This window comes from Notechis scutatus, chromosome 1 (assembly GCF_049901735.1).
Source record: "Notechis scutatus isolate UNSWTSFEM ecotype Mainland chromosome 1, rNotScu1.2, whole genome shotgun sequence".
In the NCBI taxonomy this organism is placed as follows: domain Eukaryota; kingdom Metazoa; phylum Chordata; class Lepidosauria; order Squamata; family Elapidae; genus Notechis; species Notechis scutatus.
The window spans coordinates 165848433-165872922 of NC_142009.1; the positions used below are offsets into that span (position 1 = coordinate 165848433).

The 24490-nt window shown below is 37.3% G+C and overlaps 1 protein-coding gene across 4 annotated transcripts in view; it reads left to right on the plus strand.

The window, feature by feature from the left end:
• Positions 1-24490, plus strand: part of ERBB4 (erb-b2 receptor tyrosine kinase 4) — a 942903-nt gene that overhangs the window by 671547 nt on the left and 246866 nt on the right. For all 4 annotated transcript variants that reach the window (XM_087949416.1, XM_087949418.1, XM_087949415.1 and 1 more), the window contains exons 8-10: positions 4984-5097; positions 11078-11204; positions 20260-20333. In XM_087949416.1, coding sequence (XP_087805542.1) covers positions 4984-5097; positions 11078-11204; positions 20260-20333 — 315 coding nt within the window. The remainder of the gene's footprint in view (positions 1-4983; positions 5098-11077; positions 11205-20259; positions 20334-24490) is intronic.

The following is a 24490-nucleotide window of genomic DNA, read 5'->3' on the forward strand; positions in this document are numbered from 1 at the left end:
CAAGCTGCCTGCTGGGCTAAAAATTTCAGGGCTGTCCCATTATATGGCTTTCCTATTAAGGACACGTGGAACCTAAGAAAGCCTGTTTGTTACATGATCCACTTGCCCAAGTAGTTTTTATGTGCAGTAAATTTTAAAAAGCATTTTAAAGAAGAAAATTATTCATAACGTTGGATGAAATTATTTCATAAAGCAAAACTGACTATAAGACAAAATAGTTAAAATATCCTGGATTCCCTTTAAATTTGGCTGGGGAATTTGATGATTAGCTAGTCTTCACTTAAGGCAAATGTTTGCTCTACTGTGATTTCTCCTCAGATAAATTGTGATCTTTTATTCCAGGGGAAAATCCAGAATGAATACTTTAAAAAAAAAATTAAATAGTCATTTTGCCATCACAGTCTTTGGGATAATTTCATATTTTACTGTTGTCATTAAAGAATAACAAACAAACAATATCTTTCAACGACTGGTGGGTTGTTGTTTTTTGAAAGTCAGGTACCAGCCAGGAACCTAAGAATTATCCAAATAGTACTGATAAATATAACAAGCAGCCAACAAGATGTTTTAAATAAATCTATAGTTGATATGATTCAAATATTTAATTCTTTGAAAAATATGTTTCATCTATATGTTATTTCGCCTAATGTGCCAATAATTATGGGAATAGCTTTCCATTATCTGTTACAAAAATATAATATACAAAAATAAAATATTTTTTTCATAATCAACCCAATTTGATTATTAGTTATCCAAATATAGTTATCCATATTTTGTAATTATTATCACATTATTTTTCTTTAATTCAGCTATCCCTTTTCAATTATTGTTGTGTTGTTACAATAGGTTTCTCATAAAATCTCATAAACTCTTACATCATTTTTAACAATCTTTTCAATTATGTAATTATACCCCATTGGGGAAACTTGAAAATTGAAATTTTGGCACAGATGCCAGTGCATCATAGTTAACCTGTCATGATGTTTATAGATAATTTTGTTGCATCGAGTGACTGATCACATAATCTAGAGTTTCATCTCTTTCTTTACAAAAAAAGTGTTTCCTTCTCCTTTAAGCATGTTAAATCCTTGATTTAATTCCATATGTTTGTAATGTTAGTTTTTAAGCTGAAAAATTAATCCTTGTGTTTCCTTCTTGGCCATGCCGTTTTGTAACATTGCTGTCTTACCCATTTTATTTTAAACTTATTTTTTTAAAAGATACTGACTATGAAGTGGTTTCTAAATGGTTTTCTAGTAATTCAGTTTTACAGGAGGAATGGTAGTCTCTGAGCTTGATGGTTTTCTTGCAGATGTTTCATTACCAAACTAGGTAACATCATCAGAACTAGAAGAGAGTGGAGTTTGCTCTTATTTTAATATACTAGTGGCTTTCCCTGTCAATATTGATTAGGTGCTTTACAAAAAGTATTTTGATTGGTGCCAGGTCTCTACAGCCTCAGGCACAGAAGGGCTATTCTGTGCAGTTCACATCCCTTGCTTGCTGGATCTCAAGCAAAGCAAAGCTCACATTTTGTAATTAACTCCTGTGCCCCATTTTGGCTGGCAGAATGCTTCAGGAGACTGAGTGCTGTCATGCCCAGTGGCCATGCCCAACCTGGCCATGCTCACCCAGCCCTACCCACCCAGCCAGTCATTAGGGCGGAGAACTGGTTGTTAAATTATTTGAATCCTGCCACTGCAATTAGAAGCTTGAAAAGCATGTGATTGGCATAATTGCTATAGTTGCTTCCAACTATACCATTGTTTCTGTCTTTTATTATTAAAATGTTCTACCATATATTAATTAATGTTTCTACTTTTTAATATTTCACTAATGAAAATATTAGGGTCATCAGAAATTAGAGCAAAAGTTACTGTATTTCTTCTCTTTCTTTTACGGAGAAGTTTTTAACTTTTTTTGCTTACTTTGAATCATTCCTGATGTAATAAATATGTCGTTCATTTTCATTGAACCAACATTCTTCTTAATCTCTTTTCTACAAACTGCATTCTTATTATGGTCTTATGGGTTATTTTGGATGGCACTCCAAAATGTTGATGTTTCATCTTTATAAGAACAAACATCTATCTTTGTAATATTTCACCATAATGTTTTATAAAACAACTGCTCATTGTTTGAAACTGCCAATTTTGTTGAAGTTGATTTAATCTAGCTTCATATCAATTGTATTTGAAATAGCTGTCACTCATTTTAATTCATTTTACTGCTAAGATTATATCTTTTCTGTAAATGTTCCTTCATATTATTGTTTTTCAATTTTGGTTTCCTTCAAATTCTTCTGATTGTTGATATCAGTTCAAAGTTTATTGAACTTTCCAAGTGAAATCACTCTTTGGGTGATTGATTTTGATACTTTTTTACAACATTGTATGCTAACTCTCATGTTGTTATAACTGTAGCTGTCGTGCTAGGATCAGTCAGTGTTTGTACTGATATGCTTTACTACCAAATTTGTGAATTTTGATATTACTACCAAATTTGTGAATTTTGATATTTCTTTTCTACTCATATTTTTCCATGGTGGAAGCTTTTTCCTATAGCACAAGTTTTGAAAAGCAATATGTAAAGGCTTAGATCATTGTAATAGAAAATTATGTTCAGTATATTTTTCCTTTTAGTTAAAAGCTAGCGCTCGACATTATTTTCCTCAATATTGTCATTCCTTTTATCAGCATTTTAATAGGTGTTGAATGCTAATAAAATTTGATGGGATTTTATTTGATTTCTTTGATGATGAAATAACTTTTATTTGTGTTGTTGTTACCAATATTATTAGAATTTTCAGATAGTTTTCCAGATCTTGCAGTTCAGTATCTGTAAAAGCTTGTATTCCAAGAAGAAATTTTCATTGCTCCCTTAATGGCTGTACATGGATTTCTAAATCCGGGTATTAAAGGTTCCAAATATCAAACATCATCTTTAAAATCCCCTAGTTGTAGGGTTTTAGTTTAGTTTACTTTATTGTCATTGCACCTCGTACAACAAAATCAAACACCATCTTCAGTGCACATCATGACCATGACCATGACCATGAAAATAAACACAAACACACATCCTTCACCCTTCACACATTTGAACCGGAAACCCCCAATTAACACTGCACTATACAGCAGAATTCAAAAGAGCTACTGCCCTGGGATAGAAGCTGTTTTTCAGCCTATTTTTCCTTGTTTTTATTATTCTGTACCGTTTGCCAGATGGTAATAGTTCAAAAAAAGGGTTCCCAGGATGAGATGGATCTTTGAGAATGTTTTGAACTTTCTTAAGGCAGCAGAAGTTATAAAGCTCTTCCAAAGAGGGGGAAAGGCAACCAATGATATTTTGGGCAATGACATTAACCCTCTGGAGTGCTTTCCTATCTGCCACTGTGCAATTGACAAACCATACAGAGGTGCAGTATGTTAAAATGCTCTCTATGGTGCTGCGGTAGAAGGTCACCAGCAGTTTCTCATTCAGTTGTTGTTTTCTGAGAAGTCTCAGGTGGTATAATCTCTGCTAGGCCCTTTTGACCAGGGCTGCAATGTGGGCACCCCAGGTCAGGTCCTCTTTTAGGGTAACACCCAGAAACTTAAAACTGGCCATTTGCTCCACTCGGTCTCCATTGATAAGCAAGGGCTGGATGTCTGATCTGTTCCTCTGTAATCTACTATAAGCTCCTTGGTCTTATTGGTGTTGAGGACCAAGTTGTTGTCTCCACACCACAAAAGCAACCGGTCCACCTCATCTTGGTAGGCAGATTCATCCCTCCCCCGGAGATAAGTCCCACCACTGTTGTATCTATTTATGAGAAATAGCATTTAATGATTGCCCAATTTTCTTCATTTTCCTTCAATTTCAACAGTTTCCTTAATTTTGCTGGATATCCCAGATGCTTTACAGCATTATTATTATGGTTGGTCATACATTTGGTGTTTTAATTTAATCCTTTTCAAGGATGTAGGATAGGCTGTTGTTGTTTGATGGTGGTAATCATCATAGGATTACTATGTAATCCTGTTTCAATTATTGTTAGCATTATTATTACTACTACTACAGAGGTGGTATTCAGCCACTTCTGACAGGTTCTGGAGAGCCGGGAGTAGAAATTTTGAATAGTTCGGAGAACCAGTAGATAGCACCTCTGGTTGGCTCTGCCCCCATCTATTTGCTGCCTCCTGAGTCCCAGCTGATCAGAGTCCCAGCTGATCAGCTGGGTCTTCTTTTGTTGCCCTGTACAGGAGAACGGAGCTGGACAGCAGGTTAGTGGTGTGGAGAGGGAATGGGGATTTTACAATATCCCTCCCCTGTCATGCCCACCAAGCCATGCCCACCAAGCCACACCCACGGAACCGGTAGTAAAAAAATTTGAATACCACCACTGTACTACTAGTTACAAAAGATTGCCCACTTCTGAAGCAGTGTGAATGTGTTTTTCTTACAGTTGAAAATCAAGCAGTTGGATAATTTTAAATACTAGACTGGTATAACAGCCAGTTCTATCTTTATATTATGGGGCCATTTTGCTTACTAACTGAAATAAAATTATTTTTTATAAAATTTATTTTATATAAATTAAATTTTATTTTATGATTTCATTTTAAAATTGATTGCCAATATCTTTACTATTCAATATCCTGCTATAGTTTTTATTTTATGTGATGGTAAGAATTGATAGCTTCTGATGGATACCATATAGATATATTCCAAAATATTACCCTCATTTTAAAAAGTTACAGTATCAATATGTCATGGGGAATAATTTTTTTAAAGAATGTTAAATTAGCAATGAAGCATGAGAATGTGAACTTGCATAACATTCCAGAAAATAAAATAGAACATCATAAGAAAGAACATGTCAAGCACTAATATAAAACTACCTCTTAACCAACCCTGTGTCTTTAGAAATGGAAGTTGGGGCATTCATTGTTTGCAACTTGAGAGTGATTTTTTTTTCATTGTTTTCCCCTCTATCCCTTTTAGACAACTTTGTGGTTGATATCAGCTCGTGTGTACGTGCCTGTCCAAGTCCCAAGATGGAAGTGGAGGAAAATGGAATTAAGACGTGTAAACCATGCACTGACATTTGTCCTAAAGGTAGGCTGCCTTTGTTTAAAAACCCTGTGTGGTTCAATAAATGGTAGTCTTGCAGTTGGAGTCCAAACCCAGTTTGGGTTTGACTATCTAAAGGTAGCTGTTTGATCATCTAAGGTAACTATGGCAATCCTGTGGAAATGTGGTTTCCCATAGTCCAATGAACATAGTCTTTTATTTATTTATTTATTTTATTTTGTCAAGCGATTATAAGATAACAGGTATAAGGATAAACATAGTTATGAATACATGAAATGGATACATATAAGAAAAATAAAAAGAAACAATAGGACAGGGACGGTAGGAACGTTGGTGCGCTTATGCACGCCCACTACAGATCTCTTAGAAAAGGGGTGAGGTCAATAGTAGACAGTCTAAGTTTAAAGTTTTGGGGGTTTGGGGAAGACACCACAGAGTCAGGTAGAGTATTCCAGACATTGACCACTCTGTTGCTGAAGTTGTATTTCCTGCAATCAAGTTTGGTGCGGTTTACCTGAGTTTGTATCTATTGTGTGCTCTTGTATTGTTATGGTTGAAGCCAGAGGTGGTATTCAGCAGGTTCTGACCAGTTCTAGAGAACCGGTAGTGGAAATTTTGAGTAGTAAATGCCACCTCTGACTGGAGATTTTACAGTATCCTTCCTCTACCATGCCCACCAAGCCACGCCCACAGAACTGGTAGTAAAAAAAATTGAATCCCACCACTGGTTGAAGCTGAAGTATTCATTGACAGGTAGGACATTGCAATATTTAATTTTATATACTATACTTAGATTGGACCGAAGGCGGCATAGTTCTAGGTTTTCTAGGTCTAGAATTTCAAGTCTGGTGGCATAAGGTATTCTGCAACGAGTAGAGGAATGGAGAACTCTTCTTGTGAAATATTTCTGGACTTTCTCAACTGTATTAATATCAGATACATTGTGCGGGTTCCAGACTGATGAGCTGTATTCGAGCATTGGTCTAGCAAATGTTTTGTATGCTCTAGTTAGTAGTGTAATATTACCAGAGAAAAAGCTACGTAAGATTAGGTTAACAACTCTTAATGCCTTTTTGGCTATGTAGTTACAGTGGGCTCTAGCACTTAGGTCATTAGAGATGAGTACTCCACGGTCCTTGACAGAGTCTTCAGTAGTTGGGGGTCTTCTGGAACACCAACTTGTAAGATGAAGTTGGTAGAGTCTGATCTCTGGAATAGTCTCCCAAGGAGTTTCTCCTTTATTCTCCCTTCTCCTTTTGGGTTTTGCAGTGTTCTCTCCCACTTCTCTTTTTTCCTCAAGCTCAAGAAAAGGCAATGGAACAATGCATTGCATTGGGTATGCAATATTAAAGTTAGGGAGCAATTTTTTAATCAGAAAAAAAGGCAAATATGTGAACTAGTTAAACAGGGTTTATGTCCCATTGTCTGTGAGCTTTACTGGGCTCCTGGCAATCAGAAAATTATTTCTGCATAGAGTAAGAGGAAGGGACTATAGTTACATAGGATAATAGAAGTATGATGGGAAGATGGTTTAAAGCAGAAAAGGGAAGACGAACTTCTTGCCATTTTGCAGTTGAGAAATCTCTTTTTAATGCCTAGTTTCAGGTACAAATGATCAGGACTATATGTTAAGTTGCAGTTCAAAGATTCATTGCTCAAGCCTATACACAAGAATCTAGTCGACTGTTAATGTTCAGTACTAAATTGGCACCATATAAGAACCAACAGAATTCAAGAAAGAACTGTTTGGCAACATAACAACTCAAAGATGATGACACATTCAACTCTGCCCCCCAGCTCTGTCTGTTTATCTCCTACAATGAATTCCATTTTTTAACGCTGATTGCAAAATACACTTGGAAAATGATGTAACCATTTCCCAAGTTCTCACCTTTCCAAAATGTTTAGCCTTTTTTCCCCCAGATTATAATTCCCTTCACTCTTCCAATGGTGCACTTTCAATGGATTCAGAATCTGGTCTTTACCTACATATTTCTGTCACTGTCATCTCTAGTTTAGACATAAGATATCCTGGAATTCCCCTAACATTTAGGGTGACCATATTTTCTTGGAAAAAATAAGGACAAATCTGAAGAAGGCTCAGATCTGTTCCCCTTTTCAAGGCATGCAAGTACGTTTCCCTTTCACATCTCCCAGTATCTGTCAGTATGAAGGGGAAGTGGGGGAAGCAGGGGAAGCAGCAGGGCAGGCCTGTGTGCCCTGTTCTCTGCTGTGTTTGAAGACCTCATGCATTTATGCAAGCAGCACATTCAGAATATTAAGGATATCTTTACACATTTAATCTGAGCTTTAGTTTTCAGATGCAGGGAAAATATTCCAGTATCAACATGCCTCAAATATTTAGTAATGCTTTCTGGGATGAATAATTTCTAATCCGTTGCTTGAGAAATATTAACATTTGCTTACCACCATATCTATTTCATCCAGTTCTAAAGAGCTGTGCATCTTAAATCTGTTCAAAGAGAACTATCAACTTTAGTAGAAAATTACACGTGAAAACATTTGATTTATGTAGATCAGAATGGGGATTGAATTTGTTCCTTTGTATGATTTAGGGATATGTCTCTGGTCGTTATGAACTTTCCCCTTCGTTAACATACTCTTTCAGATATCATATTTTCTATGTGGAGCTATGGTTGCGTACAATAATATAGGCACAGCTGGCTAAATTGTATAACGTGTTCATGGTGCACAGTTTGACAAGGTAGACTACAACCAACTTCTTAGTAAGCTAGAAAAAAGTGGGATAGCATCACCAACAGATGGATTCATAACTGGCTGACAAATCATACTCCAACGAGTAGTCCTTAACAGTACTACATCTATATGGAGGAAAGCAAGCAGTGAGGTGCCACAAGGTTCCATCTTAGGCCCAGTACTCTTCAATATCTTCATAAATGACTTAGATGAGGGAATAGAAGGGAAACTTATCAAATTTGCAGATCATTCTAAGCTGGCAGGAATAGCCAGCACCCTAGATGATAGGCTCAAGATCCAGATAGATCTTGACAAAATTGAACACTGGGCCCTATCAAAAAAATGAAATTCATTGTAAAGAAAAGGTATGTCTTATACTTAGGCAAGAAAAACCAAAAGTACAAATATATTTTGGGATTGGGAGAAACCAGGCTTAATAGCAGTAACTGTGAGAGGGATCTTGGAGTCTTAGTGGACAACCAATTAAATATGAGCTAAAAGTGTACAGCAGTAGCAGCCAAAAAAGCAATCCTAAGTTGCATTACAGAGGGATTCAATCAAGATCACATGAGATACTAATACCACTCTATAAAGCCTTAGTAAGACCACACCTAGATTACTGTATCCAGTTTTGGTCACCACACTATAAAAAAGATGTTGAAACTCTAGAAAGAGTGCAGATAAGAGCAAGCAAGATGATTAGGGGACTGGAGGCTAAAACACATGAAAAACGGTTACAGGAATTGGGCATGGCTAATCCAGTGAAGAGAAGGACCAGGGAGACATGATAGCAGTGTTCCAATATTTGAGGGGCTACCACAGAGAGGAGGGAGTTAACCTATTTTCCAAAGCACCTGAAGGCCAGACAAGGAATAATGGATGGAATTGATCAAGGAGAGATTCGACTTGAAATAAGGAGACATTTTGTGACATTGAGAACAATCAACCTCCTCTAAGTCTTTAACTTATCACTTGGAAATAAAGATAATTCTCCTTTACAAAGCAGGGGAAGGCCTTAAAATGTTATCTAAATGTTTCCACCTAGCATTTTCAACTATGAGAAACATGGTTGAGAAATGGAAGTTACATGGAAGAGGACAGATTAAGAAGATTGGTAAAATGTCTGTTAGATCTGCCTGAAAACAGGCCAGATCTATAACAACAGAATTCACAGATCACTACAAATGACTTGCTGGAACTTTAGCTGACACTGGAGTAAATGTTCCCAGTTCCTTGGCATATGGGTTTTTTTTTTGTTTTTTTTTTGTGATACAGATTTGCATGCAGTAGTTGTCAGAAGGAGACCCTTTCTGCACCCTTATCATAGAAGTCCAAAAGCAACACTAAAAAAACCTCAGCTGGCCAAACAAAACTGTTGTTTCTGTCCAAATGGGGTATTACAAAAACCTGATAGCAAAGATGCTTGATCTTTGCTCCTGCTATATTGTCAGTTCTTCCATACTCTCTATCTCTTTTTTCCTCTATCTCTTTTTTCTTTCTCAACATGTAAATTGCACATAAAGACTAATGTAAGCAGGCATTCAAATTTGTAGAAATATATTTAACTTTCTACTTTAACTTTGTAAACATATATATTTAGCTTTGCATAGCTAGCACAATTGGGATCAGTAACTCTGTTGCTAAAAGCTGCAGCCACTAAACAAGACATCATATGATTCTGACTTGCAATTTCACTTCTGTGCTCTTCTGTGCTCTTAATTCTGCTTTTTGAAAGCCTGTTGTGAAGCTTGCAAATGATTATTGTGTAATTGTGGGACATTGTGATGTTCATAAACGCACATCTGTTGCAAAGTACCTGAATAGTGATCACATGACCATGAGACATTACAACAGTTGTACATGTCAGGATTGGTCACACTGGTGTTTTTGAACCATTGTAACATCAAATGGTCGACAGTCAATAAAGTGAGAACTTCTTGTACTATGTAAAGATTGCTCCACCTTTCTTGACTTTGGGATTCATGGAACAATATCATTTGACTAAGGTTATGTAAACTTTACACACAACTGTAACTCCTTAAGGAGAACAATCAATTTTATGAGCTTTACCTGAAGATATGTGGGATCTGAGCCCTGTAACACTCTGTTTAGAGCTATTGAGTCAAACATTTCTTTTTTCCTCTCTCTGTGGGGCTAACAGATGTAATGAGAAAACTTTTTATTGTACAGGGTCAAATAATTTATTTGATAAACTATAAGAAAAGGAATAGGGATAAATGCCCCAAGATGCTTAAAATGATTCTGGATTTTTAGTAAAGAAGTTTGGAGATCTTTATAGTTTCACCTATGGTTTTTTTTTTGTATTGTTTTGATTGTATTAATAAAGATATCACCCAGCTATTTTTACAGGATTTTGAACATTAGTATTGCTCCATTGTATCTGTGAAAAGAGTTATAGCTAAAAGGGTTCTATAATGTATTTCTTTGCTTTATCTTGCATGGTTTGTATCTTTGCATGCTATTTCTAGTACTGTTACTATAAAATAGCTCTTTTATGGCAATACACAGTCATGTGTGTAAGTCACGGCATTCTATAGATTGCTTTATAAAGTAGTTCCTAACATAATTTTATGCTCAGGGCTAGACATGGATGAAATAGAGAAGGGTTTTTAGTAGTAGTAGTAGTAGTAGTAGTAGTAGTAGTAGTAGTAATTATAATTATAATTCTAATTCTAATTATAATTATAATTATAATATAATAATAATAATAATAATTTTTAGATTATTTATTTTGAAATGAAAGATAAAAGAACAAAAGATGGAGATTTATGTCAGAAACTCTTGGAATATATGACTTCAGAAACCAATGTGCAATTCTTAAACTAAGGATTTCACATCAGCTTAGAAAAATTAAACATAGCCATTTTCTTGACTTCTTGACAGAATAGGTTTTTCCCCCTGATTCCTTTCTCACTATCATCAGTACTTATTACTTCCTAGTTCATAATATACAAGTTCTGTCCCAGTTCACTTCTGTAATGTTATAAAATTGCCTTGATCACTCCATTCTGTAGTGATACAAATGTCCTGCTTTAGAACTTTTCTCTCCATGTGTGACTTTCTACTAGAAATATAGCTACAATCATTCTGTGACTAATCCTTATTCTACAATGTTTTGCTTTGCTTCATGCTTTGTTTTGTTTTATCACCTTGCTGCCTTCCACTAATTATAATTTCAGCCTAGGCTGTCATTCACTTAGGTAGTCACTTGTACAAATAATTCATATATAATTGCATATTTTTACAAAGTTGTTTATTTTTGCAGCATGTGATGGCATAGGTACAGGAAGTTTGATGTATGCTCAAACTGTGGACTCCAGTAACATTGATAAATTTATCAACTGCACCAAGATCAATGGGAATTTGATCTTCCTTGTCACTGGAATTCGTGGGTAAGTGTAAAATATTATGACATCTAATGCCCATGTTTTTTTTCAAATAATTACACTATGCAGCAGCTCTTTCATTCAATGCTGAAATGAAATATTAGGCCAACTTTGTTTCACCTGGGTACCTGTAAAGTTACATATCAAGGAGGAGCATATAGTGGGTTCTTCCAGATTTCAAATTTTAAGCATAAAAGTTGATAAGGTAACATCAAAAGAAAACTTTAGACTATCATACTTTGGCATTAAAATAAAGATGCCTCACACTAAAGATGTCCTAGTTTGGGTTCTACTGTGGATTTTATGAAAAGATTGATCAAAACTATTTCAGAGTTTTTGAGCCCAATTAGAATAAATTAGTGTAGCTGAAAGAAATTCATTGACCAATTTCAAGGAAAGGAGAGGCATAGAAGACAATAGAGACATAGGAAAGTGACTACATTTTGAAAACAGAATTGAAACTCGTGAGAAGAAAAGTTAGTTTTAGAATGAAGGTGCTGGATTATGCAAGGCCAGGCAATTTATCCATTAACATGAAGATTGTTTGCTAAAATTAGCAAAAAGGTATTGCACATCAGTGTCATATACAAGAATTGGAATAGGAACCACCATCCACCCGTCTGTCTAGCTACATAATCTATATACTGTACTACACAATCATACAGACTGGGTGGTTCAAAATAACTAAGAGCATAAACATACAATCAGGGGTGGGATTCAAATTTTTTAACAACTGGTTCTGTGGGCGTGGCTTAGTTGGTGGGCGTGGTTTGGTGGTCATGTTATTGGCTGGGTGTGACCAACTCAACATCACTCACATCGAGGCACGCATCTCCTCGCCTGGCCTCTTGTGACTATGGGGATGCTGCAACAGTCGTAACTGTGAAAAACAGTCATAAGTCACTTTTTCAGTGCCATTGTAGCTTTGAATGGTCACTCCACACAAGCAAAGTACCAGCAAAGGAGGGGGAAAAATCTCCAGAGAGGTTCCTGAGACAGGAAGTCTAGTCCTGCCAAGAATGTAATAAGGGTTAATGGAGAGGCAGTTTCTGTAAACAACACCAGAATGTTTCCTTCCTGCCTTCCTTACAGGATTAGGCCAGTAATTTCTTCTTACAATGGTTCTCCGAACTGCTTAGAATGTTAACAACCGGTTCTAGCGAATAGGTGCGAACTTGTAGAATCCCACCCCTGCATACAATTCAGATTAAAACATCCATGACAAAGAAATTGCCACAACACATGAAATCCTTAACAATAATAGATTATAATATGTACTTTTATGTAATGTTACTTTATATACTAGATTTCCTCAGTTAATTCTTCTTGCATATCAACCTACATCAGCATTGTGTCATGAAAGTTTAATCATTGTAATTTATATCTGAGGAAATTATCAGTACTTTGATGGCTGAAATGTTGATGACCTTTGCTTTCCCCAAGGTGACAGAAACTAAATATCTTATGAATGGCATGAATGGCACTCGGTACTGCAAATTATCTTTATTCAGTTTTAATTGATTGCAGTAATTTTGTATGACATTTTTCTCTTCCTCTCCTCTGATTTCTGGAGTAGTTTGGGAAAACTGTTGCTAGACATACAGCAGGGTGCTAAATTTAGAAACAAAAGGTGCAAATTTTGGCTTTTAAAAAAAGGGTAATTTTGTTTTATGTAAAAAGTAGAACAATTTTTTGGTTCAGCTCATATCAGTAACCATATCTCATTTGTTATCTATTTTTCCAGAACAGTCCAAAGACCACTGTAGCTATTCTCTGGATACCTATGGGTTTAGATAACGCTAAGCAAAAGAATATAATGATTCCTTGATAGCTGTTTTGATTATATTTAATTAACAGGAACACTGGATTAGTATAGCATAGCCTCAGAAATTCAGCAGAAAAGACATGAAAAAGTAAAACTGTGGCAAGACATTTCTGCATATGTTTTATGTAATATTTGGAAATTAAAACAATTGAATAAGTATTCAAATGATCAGTTCTGTTTCAATAATGCAGTTAGCTGGTGATTGGAAATCAGATTCTGTCTCTGATTTGACAAACCTAGAGTGCATTTTAATTTAAGAAATACAAACTTTGAACTTTACATACTTGCTTTAAAGCATGCTTTCTTTCCAGATAGTTGTCCTTCCACAGCAAAACTACACTGAATAAAAATAACAATTAAAGAATGTAATGTGGATGAAACTAGTTCCATGAAACAGATTCTAAATTGTGAATAGGAATAATTTTGATTGTCTATTATTTGATTTTAAATCTTTGATTTTAATATGAATATTATTTTGTACTTCTTTCAACCTCAGAATAAAATCTGGAAATAAGTCAATTTCTCAAGTGTTCTCAAGAATTCCTAGTGTTAGTCTCTATGTGCTCTTTTCCAATCTAACCCTACTTTTATTTTACGTATCTATACAGATATAAAATTAAATGCCCCTCAAAACTTTCTTATATGTATTATGAATGAAAAATAGCAAAGGAACATTTCTTTCTGCTTCCAAATGCATAAATTCAGTGTGTAGCCATCAACAGTGTGATAAGTACATGAGAGAAGTTAACAGTTGGGAACCTCAAGGTTCTGTCTTGGGTCCAGTGCTCTTCAACATCATAAATAATCTAGATGAGTGTGTAGAATGGGAACTTGTCAAATTTGCAGATGACACCAAGCTGGGGGCAATTGCTAACACTTTGGATGATAGACTCAAGATTCAGAAGGATCTGAACAACTTGAGCTTCCCTTCCATCTTATCACTCCTTTCTCATTGTCTGATTGATTGTCTTATGGATTATGCTTGGGGTTTGATGTTAAAGATTGGTCTCCCTCTCCTTTCAGTTATAATTGAAAGTCCTTTAGATGAGCTGAGTTTGTTGTTTTCCAAACACATTCTTCCCTGTCCTGATGAGGTATATCCCATCTTTTGCCAGAAGTCCTTCCTATAGGTAATGTGAATCTTGGTCTAGAAAATCCAAAGTACTTTCAGTGGCACCATCCTTTGAGCAAGCAATTTACTTCTAGATTCCCTCACTGGGTGTTAACTATTTGTTTGCTTTTCTGCCTCGTTGCTCATAGTCCATTGAAATGGTTTTCAAGATCTTAACTATTTCATTCATTCCAACATGAAAGAGGAGAAAAGGATAATAATTGGTGAGCTTGGTTATTTTTTCATGAACCTCTCTATCACACCTTTAATATTTGCACCTGGGAGACAACATACCCCTCTAGAAAATTATCTGGTTTAAAAATGGTTAAATCTGTTCTTCTGACTCTGAGTAGTGAGTCATCTATTATCAATATATGCCTTTTGTCAGAGTTCCAAACAATGCACTAATGCAATTAAGAGTCTCAAGCCATATGGCAATAAAAATCCAATATTTTATTAGGTGCACCATATCAGCATTACTTAGGTAAAGCCAACTCTGACTTCACCCCCTTCGCGCCTTGCCTCTGACCCTGTTTCTCCCTCCCCTCAAAGTTTGTCATCCATCATATTCCCCAACGAGGTAATTTCGCAGGTTGTGGAAGTCACTCCCTCCAGACATTGCTGGTATCCATTGGAGATGGCCTTGACTTGCTCTGCCAGACTGCATTGTGTTATGACTGAGGAGTAAATTCCTTGGTGCAGCTGTGAGGCATGATTTCCCATACTCTGCCTATGGCAACTTGGGAGCGGGTCAGGGAAACTTCATGAGTTGACATTCAACCTCCCTGATTTCCTGAAGGCGACTTATGCAAAGCAAAAACAATTTGAGTACAAGTGTATCATTTGTGGGTGAGATTCTCCCTCCCCAGATTTGGTTGGGTTCTTTTCATGGAATCTAACACTGAGGCAGTCGGCTTGGATGTTTCTGCTCTTTACCCAGGATGCCTCTGATAGAGGGTAGTCCCACCAGTTGATTAGGTATTGGAGTTGCCCCCTGTGCCAATCCTGAGGCTCATGGGGTGGTGGTCTCAGGGTTGACCCGACCACAGGCTTTAAGAGGCTGCTATGGAACACCAGGTGTATTCTCCCCAGTAGTTGGAGCAGCCCCAGTTGCACCATGACCAGGTTGATTATCTTTACTATGGGGAATGGCCCCAAGAACTTAGGTCCTAGCTTTTTGCTGGGAAGCTTTAGCGTTAAGTATTCTGTGGATAGGAAGACCTTTTCCCCCACTTGGAATGGCCATTGTGGGACTTGGTGTTTGTCTGCTAGTGCTTTCTAGTGCTTTCTTGACATTTTCCCATGACACTTTCAGTATCAACATCCAGTCAGTCAGACTGACTGAGGAGGGGGGTCCCTTCAGTATTCCAGCATTGGGACAAAGTAACGCTTACTACCTTGAAAGGGGTTAACCCCATGCTACTGTGAACAGCATTATTGTAAGCAACCTCTGCGAATGGCAGAAGGTCAGCCCAATTAGTTGTAGTTCTGGTAGTTCACATAGCACCTCAGGTACTGTTCTACCATAGCATTCAATCTCTCTGACCTGCCCTTGGTGCTCGGATAGAACACCGAGATAAAGCCCTGGGACGATCCAATGGACTGCAAGAACTCCCTCCAGAAGTTAGCCGTGAATTGGAGACCTCTGTCTGAGATGATTCTGCGTGGTACTCCATGCAGGTGGTAGTTGTGCTTCAGGAAGAGTTTGGCTAGTTGGTGGGCTGAGGGTAGTTCGTTGCAGGGTATAAAGTGTGCCAGCTTGGAGAATTAAATCAATCACAGTCCAGATCACTGTATTCCCCCTGCTCTTTGGCAGTTCAACTATAAAATCCATTGCGATCTCCTCCCATGGTCTCATTGGCTCTGCTACCTGTTGGAACAGTCCGGGGGGGGGGGGGTGTCTTCCAGGTCTCCTTTTCATGGTGGCACAGATGGTGCAGCTTTTTACATAGCCATCTATGTCTTTCTTCATGCCGGGCCACTGGAATTGTCTTCTCACCGGGTGTAAAGTTTTTAGGAACCCAAAGTGACCTGCCAATTTGACATCATGGCTTCTGCGGAGGATGAAGTGTGTAGGGACTTGAGAACGTAGAGTTTTGCCCTCTTCTACGCTAGGTTTTCCTTTTTTGTTGGGATGTGCTGGTTGTCACAGAACCAGGGGTCTGTTTCCAGTTTGGCTTAACATTTTGTGATTAGATCACTTGCGGGTTGGTCTTGTCAGTCGTGGTGTGGTTGGTGGGTGGTCACTTGGGCTGCGGTTTGGAGAAGTGGAATGATGGCATCTACTATCTCCTCCCGCTTGCATTTGTATTAGGGCATGTGAGAGAGGGCATAACCTTGGAAATTCAACCCCCCTGGTATGTGTTTTAACATGAAGTTGAATCTGTTGAAGCATTGAGCCCAGTGGACCTGTTTGGGCGATAGTTTCTGCAGGGTTCTTGTGGTTGGTCCAGACTTCAAATGGTTTCTCCCCCCCCCCCCTCCAGAAGGTGCTGCCAGTTTAGTAGTGCCCATCTTACCACAAAAGCCTCCTTTTCCCACACTGCCCACCATTTCTCCATGTCAGTGAGTTTACGGGATGTATAGGCACAGGGCTGTAGGTTCCCCTGGAAATTTCTTTGGAGTAAGATGGCTTCCGTTGCCATGTCTCTTGCATCAGCTTGGATGACAAAGGATTGTTCGGGGTCAGGAAGTTCAGTACCAGTTCTCTTGCAAATAGCTGTTTTCATATTTCAAATGCCCCTTGGCAAGTGAGGTCCCATTGGAGGGGTTGCCCAGGGCATGGCTTCATCCCTGGGTTCCGTTTTAGGAGGTCTGTCATAGGTTTGGCAATTTTTGCAAAGGAGGGGATGAATTGCCTGTAGAAGTTTGTGAATCCCAGGAAGCTTTGTAGCTGTCTATGGGTGCGAGAGGGCTGCGATTCTAGGACTGCCTGAACTTTGGCTGGGTCCATTTTTATCTCCTTGTTTGACACTCGGTAGCCTAGGTAGTCCATCCGTGAGCAGTGAAATTCTCATTATGACAGCTTGACATATAGGTTTGCTGCCAAAAGCTTTTCAAGTACCTGACAGACTAGGGGATGTGGTCCTCCATAGTCTTGGAAAAAATGAGAATGTCATTCAGTTAGATGAGGACCCCCTTGTAGAGTGCTCATGCAGCACTTCATTTATCAGTTGCATAAACACTGCCCCCTGCAGCCTGAAAGGCATGACTTTGAATTGGAAACTTCCTAGGGGGCAGTTGAAGGCAGTTTTTCATTCTTCTCCATCTCTGATTCAGACTCAGTAATAAGCTTCTCTGAGGTCTAGTTTAGTGGAGACCTTTCTTTTGGCTGAGTGAGACAACATGTCTTTCATGAGGGGAGAGGGTATAAATTGTGCACACACATGCTGTTTATCGCACGAAAGTCAATGCACAATCTCAAGCCAACTCTGATTTCACCTCCTTTGCACCTTTCCTCTGACCCTGTTTCCCCTTCCCCCCAAAGTGTGTCATCTGTCACATCCCCCAATTTCATGGATTGTGGAAGTCACTCCCTCCAGGAATTGCTGGTATCCGTTGGAGATGGCCTTGACTTTGTTGGCCAGACTGTGTCATGTAATGACTGAGGAGTAAATTCCTTGGTGCAGCTATGAGGTGTGATTTCCCATCCCCTTGCCTATGGCAACTTGGGAGTGGGTCAGGGAAGCTTCACAAGTTGATACCTTTTTACACCTTTACTTCCTGTCATTGGAATGCTTGATAAAGATTTCCCTGGGTGTCTGAATGTTTTCTTCCAGGGAGAGGGTATAAAATCGGTTTTTCAGCTTGAGGTGGGGACACAGGTTTTTTTTTTTTTTTTTGATCTGCTGCCATTTTCATTGCACTTTCTGTTTTTAAGTAGTTTTTTTTTCTTTTTTATTGTGTTCTGTTCTGATACCGACTTCTGTCTTTACTAGAAATTCTTCATGTTCACCAGTAAGTTTCAGAATGACTGGTCTTAGAGTGGCTAGTCTCTAGACTTCCATTTTTTTTTTCTAGGAATTTGATTAATTTACATTTTGTGCAAATATAATTTAAGCCCTCTATGGGCTGGAAAACAAATAATGGCACACCTGTTGCATATAATTAAACTGTTGGTCTCTTTCTTCTAGTTATTCTTCACACAAATGCTTCCAGTAAATTCAAGGTTAATTATTTTTTCTCTTGTGGCACTATTTATAATTCCACAGGAAGCGGACAAACAGTGGTTTTTGTCTTGTGATTTTTCCATTGTGGATCAGTTTATAATTCCAAGAAAGGAATTACAAACTTTTATAATGAAAAGTACCCAGACCTAAATAAGTGGTCTGGTTTCAAACTAAATTATATACATTAAGATACTTATTTCAAAAAACTTCTCTCTGATATACCTCCAAAAACTTCTTCGAGTTCTAGATTTCCTGATATACCATATTTATCGGACTATAAGACTGAAGTTTAAGACACTCCTAGCTTTTTGGGAGGAAAACAGGGGGGGGGGGGGGGGGGGGGGGGGAGAAAAAGTGGATCACGCATCTCTCTCTCCACTCTTCCTGCCTCCCATCAAGTTTAAGCCTCCTTTTGCAGCAAACAGCAAACAGTCTTGTCAGCTTCAGCACAGCTTGATTAGCACAGGCAGCTGATTGTTGGTTGGATCAGCCTCCTGATGATCAGCTGTTTCAGGCTGCAGGGATTGCCATCACCTATTGCCACCTCCGTGTGCTCCATTTTTGGCCTCCACATCCCATTTTCAGCCTCTGTGTGCCCCATTTTCAGCCTTCATGCCCCCCATTTTTGGCCCATTCCAGGTGGTGGAGATTGGAACAGGCCAAAAACCGGGCATGTGGAGGTCAAAAATGTGGAGGTCAAAAATGGGGCACGAGGAGGCAGCAGTATGTGATGGCAATGGCATGATAACATAACAATCCAAACCTAATAACAACTGAGTTTTAATCATATTAAACATGACAGTACACAGATTTTAAGGGGGGCGGGAATCTTGATGTCATCTGTGTATTGTTTAAACAGGAACAAATGACATGGGCATTCTTCCAAAAATGACAGTTTATATGCTTCTTTACTGACCATTAGGGCAGAGCAACATATAAGCACACTGTTGAAATTATAGTGTCTGTGGTATGCCTTCACATAGGAATCTTAATATAATTTATTAAGATTTTAGCCCTGACTGAATTAATGCACCCAGCTGCTAGGGGATACTTATTGGTTTCAGCAGGTATTTAAAAACAAATTAATTAAATATATATTTACATGCATTCATTTAAATAAAAATAATTAAAACTCTTGCAGTTTTCAACATCCTGAAAAAAATAGATCAACTTTTTCCTAATCAGAAATATTTAACTGATAAGAATTAAACTTTATGGAACAATTCTAATGCAATCCTAAGATTGATTCAAAATGTAAATAAAATACAGTAACCATGAAAATAAATTCTGGCTGATCAAATAAATAATGTTATTTCGTATTCTTTATTAGCTCTAATAGATGGAAACATGAGCAGCAAAACCACTGCTGGCAAGAACAGCATTCATTCTGCCAAGATTTTATAATATATCATTTAGAAATGTAAGATGAACATGATGTCCACATAACAAATTTTAATCTGAGTTGGAAAATAATTCAGCCTCATACTTCTCTCTTCTCCTTCCTCCCACAAAGAAGTTTAAGCTTTTATCCCATTATCCATTTATGTGAATGCTATCATTTGGATCAGAGAGAATAGATGAGAAGAAAGAAAAAAGGAAGATTTATTCTCTCTCCTGTTCACTAGAATCAAAATGAATGCATGGAAAATGTACTTGTGTGAAGGATATCCTTTTGGAAAACTGCAATATTGAGAGGGCAACTCCTTTTTTTTCCTGGTGATAGAACCAGGGATCTCAGTGGATTGGAACTTTGTGAACTTTGAAAGATCTTGGAGATTTATGCAGATTCAGACAATCTGCAATTTAAAGTATGATTGTACTAATTTAAATTTGCAGAAAATGCTCTTCCCAGTTAGGAAAGGTAAAGATAAAGATACTACACAAGATTTGGGGTAAATGATCCATCTGCATAATTTCATACTCAAATTACCACAATGTGTCATTGCTATCTTCCAGGGATCCTTATCACACAATTGAAGCGATTGACCCGCAGAACTTACATGTCTTCCAAACAGTGAGAGAGATAACAGGTAATCTACATAATTGAAGCCGTTTATGCATTTGTAAGAATGAAGAAATTCTTAACATATTTTCCTTCTAGGCCATGAATTCACAAGATGGTCCTGATAAATTACAGGTAGTCCTCCATGTATAATTGTTTGCTTAACAATGGTTAGAATTAATTATGATCTCTGAAACAGCCACAATCTAAATGTGAACTTATGACTGTTGCCCTGCTGCCATGGCCATATAACAATTTGGGCACTCGGCTGTTGACTTGCAGTTATGATCAGCTGTAGCATTCTGCAGTAATGTGAATGCAGTTGGTGATGTTTTTTGCTGGTTTGTGGCAAAATCACCATTGGTTAAGATGGATTTATATTTATGATTGTATGACTCAACTTATGACCATGGTGATTCAACTTTTGTTGTAAAAATGATCGTAAGACTGTTCTGGTCATATGATGACTTGACTTATGACTGCAATGATTTACAATGGGAATTTTGGTCTCAATTGTTGTAAGTGGAGGACTACCTGTACTGGTCTTTTAGCTCAGTTCCATCCTCCATTTTTCTATTTAGAGATAATATCATATTCTAATCAATATGTATTTTTAAGTGAAATGATATACAGTATATGCTTGAGTATTATAAATCACTGGAATATAATATTTTGTGTGTGTGTGTGTGTGTGTGTGTGTGTGTATTATCAGTATTATTGTCTTCCTTAATTTCAGCGAACTTTCCTAACTGTTAGGAAACAGATTTATGAACATTTAACTTTATGAAAGACTAAACTGTACAAGTTTATCAAGTTTCACCTCACTTAAGATAACTATTTCAACATTAGATGTGGTCTTTCAATTGCATATAAAATTATTTGACAATTCCTGCCATTCACTTTTTGGTTATACTGGTCCATGAGAAGAGAAAAAAAAAATAAAGGTATTAAGGAGCTCAAATAAAATTGTCAGTGCCCAGTTGAATGTTCAGGAAATTGCTCTTTATCTTCTATGTGGCACAATAGAAATGGAAAAGTGCTGAAATATGTTTTTGGGCATTTGTTAGTGTTATAAACGTGGAAATACTGCAGTTAATCCTTTGGACAATAGCTAGTTATTGAAGGACCTATGAGTATTTTCCGGGCTTTTTTTTTCTAATATCGCTTTTATTTGTACATATTTATTTAACTGACCATTGAACTATATTTCGAATTTATCCTGCCACACCAATTCTGAAGTGATTTGAAAACTCTTACTGGCAATATGGATTTATCTAGATTTTCATGATTTCTGCAATCAAACTATTCTATAGCCATATGGCAGTTTAACTTTTAATAAGAGAGATAAGTTTTTTCATAGTGGTTTACTGTGCTAGCACACCTAGTGAGCAAAGCTCTGGGTAATCACTAGATGCTAGAAATGGTGCCTCTAGATTATTCTAGTTTTGGCATTTTCTCTGGTGCTGCAAAAATAGTCCTATGACATGTTGCAAAGTATTAACTGATATTTGAAAATTAAATCCCAAATAGCAAAGGTGGTCAAATTGACTGCTCTGATTAAAGAAAAAAAATACAAATATCTATACTTTGACTTGGAAATCACTTTTGGATTTTGTTCTTGAGGTGGAAAAAGATGCAACTTGGGTTTTACCGATTTGATAGATTTGTTGTTAGAGAAATGGCTGGTTTCTATTATTACGAAAAACTAAAAAGTTGAGCGTCGATCTTAATGCCTTATTCAACTGCACCAAAGGAGTCAAAAGTCAATGCCTTTTTTTTCTTTTTCCCTTTCTTTCCCCCACTATTCACTTCCCTTTTTCCTTCCCTAATTTCCCTAATATTTGCTTTTGTATTCTCTTTGTATGTTATATTATAATCTAATAAAGCTACAATCTAAAGAATTAAATCCCAAATACACTGAACAGCACTTGGTTTTATACTAGCTGAAAATTTTGAAGTTTCTTAGAAATATCTATTGAAGTAAACAGTTAATTATCCAGAAAGATAAAAAGGCTTTGGATGGAGGGGAAAGAAAGAAATGTTTGGACTTGAAGTTATATTTGTAACAGTTCATGTTCTTAGATGGACTGAGAGAACATCTCCAGACATTAAAATTGAGATTTATAAGGTACAGGATATAGCTGCAGTTTGGGGATGTGTTATGAAAAACAATGCTGGCCAGATCAATTCTAAGGGTGGCTGAAGCGCTGTGTGATTTCTAGGGCCAAGGTTGAGAATTGAGTTTACATTTACAATTCCATCTCTAGGCTGGTATCATGCAAGGCCAAAACCTTGAGTTTCACCAGAGAATGAGAGGACCAAGGTTGTCTGTACCCTATAACCATCCCAGTCCAGATACAGAATATCCCGTTTTGTGAATTATCTCCTAACCCTGAGATAGAGGTGGGAATTCATAAAATCATAAGGCTGGAAGGGACTTTGGAGTTTTTTTAGTCAAACCTTGCCCAAAGCAGGAGTATTTATTCCATCCTGAACAAATGGTTGTCCAATCTATTCTTGAAAACCTCCAACAATGGAGCCCTCATAACTCCAGGCAGCAAGCTGTTCCATTGATTAATTGTTCTCAGTGTCAGAAAATTTCTCCTTAGTTCCAGGTTGGATCTCGCTTTAACAAGCTTCCATCCATTACTCCTTGTCCTGCCTTCAGGTGCTTTGGAAAATAAAACAATCCCCAATTCTCTGTGGTAAGTACCAGAGATGACTATCATGTCACCCTTAAACTTCTCTTTGTTACATTAAACATACTTAATTCCTTTATCATATGATTATAGTTCATCATATGATTCAGTCTTCAGACCCTCTTATCAACAAATATATGCTAAATAAATAAATGCTCTGTCTTACATATTGGCAAAAAAAATATCAGAAAATAAAATACAGGTTGAATAGTCAAGACCTTGTTGATGATCCAAACTCTGTCAAGGATCTTGGAGTATTCATCTCTAATGATTTACGTGCTAGAGCCCGTAAATTACGTACATAGCCAAAAAGGCATTAACCTAATCCTACGTAGCTTTTTCTCTGGTAATATTACACTAATAACTAGAGCATACAAAACATTTGCTAGACCAATACTCAAATACAGCTAGCTCATCAGTCTGGAACCCACCTTACGTATCTGATATTAACACAGTTGAGAAAGTCCAGAAATATTTCACAAGAAGAGTTCTCCACTCCTCTACTCGTTGCAGAATACCTTATGCCACCAGACTTGAAATTCTAGACCTAGAAAACCTAGAACTATGCCACCTTCGGTCCAATCTAAGTATAGTATACAAAGTCATACATTGCAATGTCATACCTGTCAATGAATACTTCAACTTCAACCATAACAATACAAGAGCAAATAATAGATACAACCTCAAGGTAAACCACACCAAACTTGATTGCAGGAAATACGACTTTGCAACAGAGTGGTCAATGTCTGGAATACTCTACCTGACTTTGTACTTTCTTCCCCAAACCCCAAAAACTTTAACCTTAGACTGTCTACTATTGACCTCACCCCTTTCCTAAGAGGTCTGTAGGGGGCGTGCATAAGCACACCAATTGTGCCTACCGTCCCTGTCCTATTGTTTTTTTTTATTTTTCTTATATGTATCCATGTATTCATAACTATGTTTTTACTTATACCTATTATCTTGTAAGCAATTGACAAACCAAATAAAATAAATAAAATAAATAAATCATCTTTGTTGTTGTTCTTTCACTCTTTCTAGGGTCTCAGTATCTTTTTTGCATCATGGTGGCCATAATTGGACACAATATTTCAAGCATGGTCTCATTGGTGCAATATAAAGTGATATTGTCACTTCTTGTTATCTTGATGCTGTCTGTTGACTGCATTGGATTTTCTGGCAGCTGCAATGCACTGCTGGCTCATACTTAAACAATCATCACCAGGACACCTAGATCCCTCTCATAGGTACTACTGTTGAACCAGGTCCTGCCTATCATGCAGTGGTGGGGTTCAAATAATTTAACAACCGGTTTTCTGCTCTTAATGACCGGTGGAGTGGGTGTGGCTGGGTGGTCATGTGACTGGGTGGGTGTGGCCAACTTGATTGGTCTCACCCTTAGGAAATTTCTCCTTACTCACAATAACATAGCACTCTTCCAATATTTAGAATAGAATAGAATAGAATAGAATAGAATAGAATAGAA